The sequence below is a fragment of the Polypterus senegalus genome, chromosome 5, assembly GCF_016835505.1.
Source record: "Polypterus senegalus isolate Bchr_013 chromosome 5, ASM1683550v1, whole genome shotgun sequence".
Classification (NCBI taxonomy): domain Eukaryota; kingdom Metazoa; phylum Chordata; class Cladistia; order Polypteriformes; family Polypteridae; genus Polypterus; species Polypterus senegalus.
The window spans coordinates 80,100,048-80,113,274 of NC_053158.1; the positions used below are offsets into that span (position 1 = coordinate 80,100,048).

A 13,227-nucleotide genomic window follows, 5' to 3' on the forward strand; every position below is an offset into this window, starting at 1 on the left:
ATTTAACCTTGTCTGTTGTTCCTTGATGGCTGGCTAACACAGCAATTAACTGGTAGCCTTATCTTATCAAGTTGGGCTCATGCCCTCTATTTGTTTTGTACCAGCTGGTTTTTATTTAACTAACTACATCCTAATTCTCTTATGATCTGCTTTAAAAGTTTGCTCTTTATTGCTTGTTAAAGTAGTAGTTTCCTGGTAATCACCCAAAATCATTTTAGAGAATTTTACGATTGCTGTAAATAAAATTGTGTGCCAAATAAAAAATACAATGAGGAATAAATACCTAAAGATCATTACAATGAAACATTAAGTACATTCAGTTACTTAATTTGAGAGATATGAAGAGACTCACAATGCCTCCATTTATATAAAAGCGAGATGAACAGTGACCTAAGGTCTTCTGGCTTCTAGAACCAAAAAGCTGCTTAGCTGGGGAAAAATAGAATAATGACTATTATTAGGAATCATGGGTGATTTTGTCTTCGCTTCATATTAGCATTACAAGTAGTGCAAAGTGTGTTTTGTTCAACTTTGTTTATGACCTCGTCACTTATTTTAATTAAATTGCCAGCCTAGATGTGGAGTGGAGTGGAGTGTTCAAAGCCAGTTATATTATGCAAGCAAACCAATCTGTTTAGAATGCCAAATGAGTGTTATTTACCTGCGAAATGAAAATGGCTATTGTTGCTGAATAATTTAGTACTGTAAATGTTATATATACTGTATTGTTGTGTACTCTATATTGCTCTCTAGGTAAACTCTGCTTGTTGCATAAGCATTCATACTTCAGGTTTTCCTATTGGGTCTTGCAGGATTCCTGTGATAATCCAGAACCTCTACATGGAATTTACTAAAGTATCATGTAACACTACAAAAACAAACAAGGCAGAAGACTGAATGTGCATTAGTTAATTAGGGCTGCACAATAGCTTGTGCTGCTGCAAGATTAAATACAGGGACTTAAAGTGAAACTGAATCAAGCCACTGTCTATGGAAAATTTGCACATTCTCCCCTATGTATGCAAGATTTTTCCAGCTACTCTAGTTACCTGCCACATTCCAAGGAAATGTGAGTTAGGCTGAATTAGCCGGATGTAAATTTGTGTGGGATTCTGTAGGATTGTATCTGATGATGGAGCATGTCTCATTCAAGGTTAGTTTATATCTTTTGGACAATGTTGCCTTTAAACCATGTGTTGGACTGGGCAGAATCAGAAAAATGGATGGATGGATGGATGGATAACAATTAACATTTACACTGACTTTAAACTGGCCATCTGTATGTCATTTAACTAACTGACATCTAATGCCGAGTTCAGCCTTATAAACCATGTTGTCAAATTAAACATTGGCTCCCTGCAATCCTGTGTTGGATTAAGCAGGTTTTGAAAATGAATGGATTAAGATTTAACATCATTAGAACTCCAGAAATTAAATGGGTGAATAGTAATGCAATGGTTAACACTGCTGCTGCTTCAGTCGCTAATCTGGCCAAGGCAGTCTCTGCTTGGAGTTTGTACATTCTGTCTTAGTTTACATGGGTCTTCTCTGGATTTTAAATTTGTATTATGCATGTCTCAAAGACACAATGAACAACTCTGAATTAGCCCATTGAGTATGTGTGTGTGACTGTGCTCTAAGTCATATCCCATACAGGATTGGTTTTAACCCTGTACTTACATCTGTCAGGATGGATTGCCGCAAGTTATTGAAATGAAATAAGTAATTTCAGTAAAGAATGAAATAATGGATAAAAAAATACAAGGAAAAAACAAACAAGTACATAATCATTATTACTTTATCAAAAACAAATATGGTACAACCCTGGCAAAAATATGGAATTACTACTCTTGGAGGATGTTTATTCATCTGTTTTACTTTGTTGCAAAAAAACAAATCACAGATATGACATAAAACTATTTTATTTAACCTCCTTAGCATTACACCTGAGCATTACTCAGGTTGCGAAAACCGTGCTAAAAGCGTTAGTCCAGAGTGTCACTAGGGAAACTGTACCGATGCATCTTGCATAAGCATTAGAACTGAGAATCACTAGGGCTGTAAAAGTGCTGTCCAGAGCATTACTCGGGCAATGCTATAGGTGAATCTTGCGTAAGCTTTATGTCTGAGCATCACATGGGCAAAGGTGCATCTTCTCCTCTCACCTATAAGTGTGATCAGTAACACCCTACGTAATAATGGCGTCTCAGTAAGAAATGTTTTTCAGCAGCCCAGGTGCTGCATGCTCTTGCTAGTGATACAAACAGTGATGTTGAGGAGCTTCTCATCAGCAGTGATGAGGAAGTGAATCTGTCATCAGGTGGTGAAACTGAAACAGTGAGCCCAAAATTGGTTAAGATAAACCCAAAAGTGACCCCCACATCTGGCTGTCTGCAAGTGATCCACTCACTAACCTGAAGTCATTCCTGGATGATGATATGATCGACAGAATTGTTGTCGAGACAAATAGTTATGCTGAAGAATATCAGGCAAATAACTGTACACCTAAGCAGTTTTCCCATTCAAAAAGATGGGAACCAGTAACTGCTGATGATATCTGGGCCTTTTTAGGCTTACTGATATTGCAAGGACTTGTAGTAAAACCTAAGCAGCATTGGTACTGGTCCAATAACAATATTTTGGCCACACCATTCTTTGGAGAATTTACGTCTCAGTGTAAGCTTTCATTAATTATGAAATATCTGCACTTTACCAACTTGGGAAAATTTGGGAGATATACCAGTCCACTGCAGCAATACATCTGGAATTCAGTTCTGTACACAGAGAAAGGGACAATGTTTGATTCGAAATAAAATCAGTATGGCGTTGCTATGTCATTGGTGCTGACTTTGATAGATCCTCTGCTGGATCAAAGTTACTGTGTAGCCATGGACAATTTTTATACTTCGCTACAGCCATTTGACATCCTGCTGCAAAGAAAGGCTGATGTATATGGAATAGTGTATCTTAACCATCGCAGCATACCTGAAGACTTTGACAGAGCTACTTTAAAGGGAGGTGTGCTAGTTAGTGCCTTGGTAAACAGGTACAGTGCTTAAGCTGAAATGGGAAAACAACAAAGATGTTTGACTTCTTAGCACTGTACATAATGCTGCTACAGTCACTGTAAAGGCAAAAGGTAACAAGCAGGATACAAAGCCTTGTGCTGTAGTTGACCTACCATAGCACAATGGGCAGTATAGATCATATTGATCAAGAATTGACTTTCTATTCCACTGTACAGAGGCAACAAAAGAAATATTATAAAAAGATACTTTTGTCATCTGGTGGATAACAGTGCATTTGGAATACATTTGTCTTATACAAACAAGAAGCTGGCGAAACTGTAGAAATTTTACATGCCAGCTTGTAGAACAAATCATTGCTGCACATCCACTGTCCACACTACCGCTAAAGAGATGCGGTCGACCCAGCACACCAAGAATCGATCCAGAGTATCTTATTGGCAGACACTTTATTGATTATATACCTCCAACAACAAAACAAAAAAAAAAAAAAAAATCCAACTAGTACCTATGCAGTGTGCCATTTAAAAACTGATAAATCTGGAAAGGATATCCGAAAACAAATATGCAATTATTGTCCTGACTGTGACGTTGGGTTGTGTCTTTCACTGTGCTTTAAGATTCACCACACAAACGACTCATTTTCAGATTACTGTATATACTGTTTTGGCAGTATGATTACTGTTATTATTATTTTTGTTATTGTTCATTACATATTATTATTTGTATTCATCATTATAATTATTTCTTTCAATATTATACTTTTGAGTACAATACACTTTTTTTTGGAATAAAATGCAACACTAAGGAGTTTAACAGTTGAAAATTCTAATATTATAAAACATACCTCACAAAAATTACATGAAATTGTTGTAACTAATGGCAAATCTTTTGATACAGACCAAGTGCAGGAAAAAATAATGGAATCACTCAACAATGAGTGAAATATGAAATCACCTGGTAATTTTCATTTCTAAAACAACTACCTGCACAAGTCTAAATAGGCCCATTGATCTGCAGTTAAAGGAGAGTCCTTGCAGATCTTAATAAGCTTTTTGCATCTGGCCCATTTACAGGAATGGTCCCAACAAGAGAGCTGTTAGTTGAAACAATGAAAAGGATTATAAAACTTCTTCAAAAAGGTAGTTCAACACGGAGTGTAGCAAAAGATAGTGGTTGTTCCCAGTCAGCTGTGTCTAAAATTTGGAGCAAGTACAAACAAAATGGCAAAGCTAGAAAAAGGGAACATACAAATATATCAAGGAAGACACTGAAGTGTCAAGACAGAAAACTCAAAGCAAAGTTTCCACAAAACAGAAAATGCACAAAAAAAGAAATAAAAAAACAAATGGGCAGAAACAGGAGTCAATGCTTGTGATTGAGCTATAAGAAATTGGCTGAAGGAAATGGGATTTACATACAGAAAAACCCCACATAAACTATCATTAACACATAAACAGAGGAAAATAAGGTTACAGTGGGTTAAAAAGAAGTCATGGGCTGTGGATAACTGGATGAAAGTAATATTCAGTGATGAATACCAAATCTGCATTGGCCAAAGAGATGATGCTGGAATGTTTGTTTAGTGCCGTTCCAATGAAACAAATAAAGATGACTGCCTTAAGAAAACAAGAAAATTTCCCACTCATAGTTGATATGGGGTTGCCTATCTGGTAAAGGACCAGGAGAGATGGCAATCATTACCTCTACAGTAAATACACAGGTTTACATTGAAATTTTTCACAGAGCAAACAGTGTTGAAACTTTTCTTCAGGAAAACTCAATGACATGGTCAGCAAAAAGTTTAGATCTCAGTCCGATTAAAAAAAAAAAAAAAGGTCAATGACAAGCCTTCATACTGCGAAGTTGAGCTGTGAACTGCTATACAAGAAAGTTGTAACCTGATTGAGAATATTGTTTTTCATTAGTGACGTCCATGCCTCAAAGAATTCAAGCTGTCAAAAAAGCCAGAGGAGGTACAACAAGGTACTAAATGTTAACATTTTGGGTTAATGATTCCGTACTTTTTTCCCCTCAACGTTCAGTTAATTCATAATTTTTTCCTCTACTTGGTCTGAACAAAAAATGTGCCATTAATTACAACAATTTCATTTAATTTTTTGAGTATGTTTAACAAAGCCAGAATGTTCAGCTTATATCTGTGATTTCTTTTTTTCCCAACTGATTAAAACAGCTGAATGAATATCCTCCAAGATATTGCCAGAGATTGTATAATGAGAAAAAAGCATGGAATTAAAAACAGTGAAAACCTACTCTGGGGGGTTTGCAAATGGTTAAGAACTCCACTGGGACATTTCATAATCATGCAATACTACAGTCTTTAATAGTCAGTGAATTAATGTAATGACCGATGCATGGCTTATAGGAATTTGGAGGTAAACAATGTTTACCGGTACAAAGTACAATACCTAAACAGAGAGTTGCCGGATCTTTTAAACTCCTTCCTAAAAAAAACAAAAATCTTGAAGTTTTCAAAATCAGTACAATAGTTCCATCCATTATTGTGTTAAGAAATGGTGAAGGCATTTCACATCAGTTTGTCATTTGGTTTCATTACAAAAAATGAAAGGTTTTATCCACAGCTATGAATTTTAAGTTAACCAGTATTGTAATAGTTTTAAGATGATTTGTGAATTTCTAAGATAATTATCTAGACCTTCTTATTACTTTAAGCAACAGGGAAAAAATATTATCCTGAATGTTGCCCAGTTACTCCAATTAACAGAACAGCTGAACCAGTGAGAACCAACACTCTCCTACTATTAAATATCTTTAATCAAAAAAGACATAAATAAACCTACAAACAAAATGGCAAGTTATACAAAGTACTGTCTAAGCAAAAACATCATCAAGCAATAGCCTTACTTCACATTTTCTCACAAAAAAGGGCACTAAATAAAAGTTAATTTCATGACACTATACAAACAAAATCTACATGTTATGTGTTACCGAATCTAAGACATCGGACTTCAGACTGCAAGGTTTAATTAATATCACTGGTTCAGTCTCGGAGGAGCTCACCAATAGTAATGTGCCTGTGTTCTAGTTGTTAAAAATAAAACAACTGTACAGTTTGTACCCTACCATTTCCAGCCACCATACATAAAAGTATCTACAATAAAAGTAAAACTTGTTATATTTATATGTCATATTTAATCTGTCGCAAAACTCAACTCAGTGAAATTAACGTTATTACCATTTTTTAATTTTTCATATCTGTTTAGTGCTGTGAAACACCTACCCTCAGCCTGAGATGCAGGGGATCGTGCCCATTTTTTAATACAGTACAGATGAAAGACATGATAGCAGCTTTGGCAGCTCCACACTGGTGCTTTCACATGAATGATTTCACAGCAGACCATACACTCATATTTTTCCTCAGTCAGCTGCTCAATAAGGCATCCTACAAAAAGGAGGATAAAAATAATAAAAATGATATAGAATAATATATATATATATATATTGAATTTAAGAATATAATCTATGTAAAACAAATTACTGTTAAATATAAATACAACTGAGTTTTCTACATTATGCTAATTTGTTACTTCTATATAAAATCAAATAATTTACAAACCTGCTATTTTCTCCTTTTTAGTTTATCATTAATGTGAAAAATGCCAAAATTAACTAAGTAAACAAGTCTTAAATGGAATGTTTCATGTTCCTAAATTAGCAGCCCAGACTGTCACGTTTATTTTTAAAGAAAAAATACCTGAGTCATAACTTTGGCACAGTACTGTCAAAGAACAATAAAGAAAACCTTGGATGCTTTCTTACCAGTCTGTGTTTCTTTATTTTTGGGAACATCCATTTGTTTCTTATAGAAAGGTTTCCTACTGGCGTTAAAATATTTTTTTGGTCCATGATCATGAAGCAACATTCCCCGTGAATATCCTTTTTCTACACTGCTTCTTCTCTGTGGTCTGTTGTCAACTTCATTTGCCTTATCAGGAATTGTCAAAACTCTTGGCTGTTGATCTTCAAAAGTAATGTTTTTGTGTTTGTCTTCTTTGCAAGACTCCTCAACACTTTCAGCATATAACTCATCTTTAGTCTGATGCCAATGCTTTTGGGGCACTTGGGTTTTTCGTTTATTGCTGTAATAAGAGTGTTTAGGCATGCTCTCGTAAGACCTTTGATCTCTTCTCTCAGCAGTCTTGACTACAGCCATGGAATCTTGCTTTTGTGATGTTTCACTTCTCATCTCATTTAAATGTTCTCCATTGTCTCTATAGTACACTTGCTCTCTCCTTTCACTTGGAGCCATTCTTGGCTCATAGCTGAATTTTCTTGACTTTTTAAGTCGGAAGTCTTTTGAATCTTCATGTACGAAATCATTTGTGAAGTCATGGAGTTCAGAGTTCCCTGCTCTCCAACTGAGTCCATCTTTGTCAACTTTCTCAGAGGCAGCTTGTATCTGGCTTCTGTTCAAAGAGTTGACATGGTCTACTGGGCTAGATGCAGTGTTTCTTGCTTTATGTCGTCGCTGGCTTTGAAAGCTATGACTGCTTCCAGATTTCTGAATATCTAAAAGTGCCTGAGAAGAATACTTCTCTCTGTCAAGATGCTGACCCTTGTCAAGTGCTGTATCTTCAGTATAAAACACCCGATTGAAATGCTGCTGCCGAGCAGTTGCATACTGACTATTTCGATTTCTGTTAAAGTCTGGTCTTCTCCAGCTTCTCCTTTGCTGGAAGTGGGGCTGTCTTTCCCCAGGAACAAAGTCTGCTGCTTCTGGATTTAGTTCCAGGTCATCTAATAAAGAAAAACAAACGTAATAAACACATAGAATATTTTATTTTTAGCAGTATGTTTATATCTCTTTATACAAAGGTTGGAATGGGTGTGGGTATATTGGCAATCTATACTGCAAAGATCATTTAAAAATGCCTAACGCTTATTGCATATGTAAATAAACATTAATGTAAGCAAACATCGTTCAGCTCTTCTTACACACTTAACCAATACATGATTTTGTTAAACATTTACAGTATAAGCATTTTAAGTATATGAATTTTTCTGTCATTCTTGACATCTATTGAGGTAAATACTAGTGCCTGACTGGTATTTTACTTCCTATGTACAGTCTTCAATTCAGCTGCTTTGTGGAAGCGGATGTAGCAACACAAGGGAAGGATGAAAATGTGTTGCTTCAAAATAATACTATTATTTATCACCAACTCCTTTTAAAGTTAATTGGTTATTCTAGAAGAGCAAATCTTATGCACTATTAAAATTCTTAAACTTTGCCTTAACAGGATACAATCTACATATTCATTTGGCATATTATGTACATTTACTTTACTTGCATATTGCTATCATATGAAGTTATCTGCAACATTTATATCATAATATGCACACTTAGATGGTTAGACCTTAATGTCCCCAGAGAGAATTTTTATTTATTTATTTTTTAAAAAAAGACGCTCTATAGACAAGTAGACCAACATACCCAGACAATGGTCTGAACATATAGCAGAATGATTAAAATGGAAGAAAATAAAAAAAGAAAAATAATTTTTGATTCGCCAATCACAATCACCGTGAGGCATTATACAGGCATATTGCTGTTAGTAGAAAGCAGCTCCAGTAGCGCCATGACTAAGCCTGCCCTTTCAATTAACTTGTTGATTCAGCAGAATCTCTCTTGAAGTTATGTTACTAGCCATGCTGATTCAGCAGAATCTCTCTTGAAGTGATGTTACTAGCCATGCACACAACAGTGTAGAAAAATCACACTGGCAATTGCAGAGTTGCAGAAAATGTAAAGAAGGTCACTACCCACTTTAAAGGAACGCAGTCTACTCAGAAAAAAGATCTTGTGCTGTCCTTCCTTATACTGTTCCTCTGTGTTATGGGACCAGTCAAATCTGTCACTGATGTGGACCCCCAAATACTTGTTGGAGTGCACCACTTTTACATCCATTCTGTGAATAGTGATTGGACATAGAGGTTCTTTGGTACAGAGAAAGTCAATAACCATTTCCAAGGTTTTGATAATTGTAAATTGCAGACAATTCTTTCTGCACCAAGAATCAAAGTTCCCCACCGGTATCTTCCCCCTTATCAATACACCCCATTATTGCAGAATCATCATCTTGAAATTTATGCAAGTATGCAAGTAAGATTTCAAGTCAGATGAGTACAAAGTGAATAAAAGGAGACAGGACTGTTGCTTGTGTTGCTCCAGTGATGTCCACATCATATCAGAAAAACAGTCTTTGAGTCTTACAAACTACCAACTGCATGACAGATAGTCCATTATCCAGGGCACCATAGGCCCATCCACCTGCTTATCTCTGAGTCTACTTCTTAACAGGGATGGCTGGACGGTATTAAAGGCACTGGAGAACTCGATAAACATAATCCTCACAGTTCTGAAAGATTTGTTTAGGTGAGAATAAACCATGTGGAGTAGATAATTGCATTTTTCACTCCAAACTTTGTCCAATAGGCAAACTGCAGTGGGCCCAGGTGGTCTACTACAAGAGTACTCATATAGTCCAGTACCAGCCTCTTAAAGATCTTTATGATGTGAGACTTAAGTGCCATTTGTCTGTAGTCATTAGGTGTAGAGGTGGCTGTCTCCTTTGGTACAGGAACAATGCAGAATGTTTTCTACAGCATCAGCTTTTGGAACCTTAAGGACACACCAAACAGGTAACAGAGGAAACTACAAAGTTGGTCAGCACAGGCCTTAAGAACTCCATCTGGTCCCATGGCGTTTCCTGTGTGTAGCTTAATCAGTTGTCTACTTACTTGGTCTTCAGTTTTGGACAGCCCACATTAACAATCAGAGGTGGACTTGTCACTGACCATTCCAGTTGATATGGTAAATGGTGTTGATGTATGTAGTAAGGATAGTTAAGGGCTGGAGGCAGGGGACTGGTTGTTGAAAAAAGTGGCAGTGGGAGGGAAATCTATTAAATATAATATCAGCACTCAAAAAACAGACTGATGCTTTTAGTTCCAGACCTATTCATACCTACTCATTTACACCAGATTAAAATTCTTACTTACTGCCAAACTATATCCAGAGAATACTTATTCATTGATTATAATTTCTACAACTATCCCAGTTATGTGTAATTGTTTTCGGTATACAACTATCCCAGTTATGTGTAATTGTTTTTGGTATAAACAGTTGCATTCATCTTCCTTTTCATATTTAATTAATTACAAATTTAGCTTATTTACTGAAGCTACTGTTTTAAAATTCAGACACAAAGCCAGAAACAGCACATCCAGACAGCCAATTTAGAGATAGCGATTAACCTAACCTGAAGTACCCATTAGAAACACATGGAAAAACTCCCCCTGAAAGCACCAATGCTGGAGTTTGACCCTAGACAACATTCTGGAACTATAAGACAACAATTTTAATCACTGTGTCACTTTCAATTGAGATACACTCTAAATTACATCTAATACTGAATTTCCACTAATCCACCAATTTTACAAATTATCTTCTTTCAAATTGAATTTGCAATTAGACAAAATATTTGCTGACAGCACTGGATGTTAAGCAGGAATGAGCTGTGAAACCTCAGTTTAGTAATAACTTAACCTAACTTTACATGTCTTTGTAAAAGGAACAAAAGTACTTAGGAAATATACCATGCATTCACTGGGAGAATCTACATCTTTTTTTATTATTGCTTGCTGTATAAAGCTTAATTTCAAAAGGAAAAGTACAAAATATTTGTACAGTGCCATAAAGTTAAAAATAGCATACAATAAATTGAATTGAAAAAGGTTACTAATAGTATAATTAACAACTTTAAAAGTGTGTCTCTATTTATTTTAATAATGGCGTGACTAACTTGAAACCATCATTAGACATTCAGGTAAGTGGCAAAAATATTTTTTTAGAAACACACAAATGCAGCTACTATTTATTTCTTTAAACATTCAGATTTTAAATTAGTATTTTCATGATGCTGTGAAACCTTGTGCAACAAACTATTTTTCCTATATTAGCCTTCTTTGCTTCTTATATTTTTAAAACACTTTCAGAAATTAGATGTCTACAAGAATCTCTACGAGTCCCCCAAGAATCATTGTCCCCTCCCTAACGTAATTCACGATCTCCCCAAATTCTACTCCAATTTCTTTTAGGTGACAACCCAAGTCAGAATAAGCATATAATAATAAAAAATAATCTACCGTAATTACTTAAAAAAAAATTTCATGTGATTGTATCTTGAAGGGATGCCCCATAAACAATGTAATCTCATTACCCAAACCATTTGCTTTGCAAAATTTCCAATAGCTTAATTCCTGAAACCAATTTTTAAAACTTTGTATGTCTGAATTTTTCAACTAAAACTTGCATGATACTAAGAACATAAACAGTGCTTTTCTAAATAAGGAAACTGCATGGTGGTAAATGCAAAGAAAATACAATTTCAAAAGATTATATACAATTGCGACTGGTAAGATGATGGTCACATTTGTAACTGGGACCCTGACATCCACACTGGCAAATACAGGTCTGCTCATAAGTTTACATACCCTGGCAGAATTTGTTAATTACTGGACATTGTTTGAAAAATATAAGTAATCGTACAGAAAGCTTTCCTTTCAGTTAGGGAGTATGCTCAGGCAAAACAATTCATGGTCACATAATTGTGTGTCCTTTTAAAATTATAGTGATAACTGAAATCACCCAAATAGGCTTGATCAAAGGTTGACTACCTTTGCATGTTGGGGCTGATCATACACACACAACCTGACACACAGAGGTTCACATTAAGGGTAATTACAGGAGAATTTCCACACCTGTAAGTTCTTTGATTGTAATTACAGTATCTATGTATAAACAGTCCATTTAAATTTATGCGGAAATGATGCACAGATGCATTTACAGTTAATCTGGTCTACTGCTGCCACATGCACTTATTAGCCTTGCTATTTTTTAAACTTACTATTTCCATTTAACTGTATTGTTTTAATGTTTTCTGTGTTACTATACTGTACTTATGTATTGGTAGTATTACTTTGTCTTTGAAGTGCACTATTTGCACTATTGCTTGCTGTCCGTTTCTTATTCTGACTGTGAAATGACGAGAGCACTACTTTCACGTGGTCCATAAAGAATCTTGAATTTTAAATCTTGAAAATCCATGACATCTCAACTCATTCCTATATAGTACTGTTTACTTAGTATAGGCTCAGATCAGTTTAATATCAGTATATCAGTTTAAATTGAAATCTGTTTTTTCACTGAGTCAAGTATCAAAGATTTTAAAGTTTTTTGCTTTAAAATTATGAAGGTGAATCATGTAAATAAGCATGTTATAAATTTAAACTGGTGATAGACAACAGGATTGTATTTGATTTGTTGAAATTCGTTGGATCCGGATAAGCTCGGGTAGCAGAAGTAAAAACATTTTGTTTAAAACTGAACACGATGATTAATAGCTGCCATGTAAATAACGTTAAGTGTAAAGAGAACGCCTGCTGAGTATCCACACATCCGTAGACCCTAAAATAGATCTATCTGCTCAGTAAATAGAATTACATAAAGAACAGGCGGATGAGAGGCAGAAAAAATGTACTCCCTCCACGGCGGCATTAGTCTGTCAACATTGACCACACTAACACAAACCTCCAGGCACACGACACAATCACAAGTGTCTCACAAGCAGTTAAGGGGTCAAACCTTCCTATATAATAAACATTAAAACATTTTGTGCAAAGCCTATATCACAAACAGGAGTTGTTACAGTAACGTTCTGTAGCTAGCAAGTTATTTTTATCCAAACCAAAACTGTACACTTAAGTGTCAGAGATATTACCTGTATCGTTTGCCTCGGCCATATGTCAGGGCTAACTCTGAAATCCGTCGCACCTCTACCAAAACAGGTGATGTAGTTTAGAAACAGATTTAAACGAAATAATAATTTTACTGAAGGAATCGACCACCGACCAAGAGCCGCACACTGACGAAAAAAACGTCACAAGAAGCGACGTCGGGCATGCGCGTTTTTTTTTTGCGAATTCAATAAACTTTATTGGCACTGTCGTTAAACGCCGTGTTGATTATTATTTTTCTTATATCTTGGCGACCGGGCTGGAGGCGTGTATCCTGCGGCGCAGAATCAGATGCTGTCTAGCTGCTTGTGTGACAACCATACTTATTTCTTTCTAAGTATTTAAAAGCTTAATAGAACTT

At 35.6% G+C, this 13,227-nt stretch overlaps 1 protein-coding gene across 1 annotated transcript in view; it reads right to left on the reverse strand.

Annotated features, from left to right (window-relative positions):
* Positions 1-13,027, reverse strand: part of nfx1 (nuclear transcription factor, X-box binding 1) — a 67,192-nt gene extending 54,165 nt beyond the window's left edge. Inside the window, exons 1-3 of the mRNA XM_039754875.1 lie at positions 12,851-13,027; positions 6,828-7,805; positions 6,289-6,450 (exon numbers count right to left, since the gene is read on the reverse strand). Coding sequence (XP_039610809.1) covers positions 6,289-6,450; positions 6,828-7,805; positions 12,851-12,872 — 1,162 coding nt within the window. The 5' untranslated portion in view covers positions 12,873-13,027. The remainder of the gene's footprint in view (positions 1-6,288; positions 6,451-6,827; positions 7,806-12,850) is intronic.
* Positions 13,028-13,227: the final 200 nt, after the last annotated feature.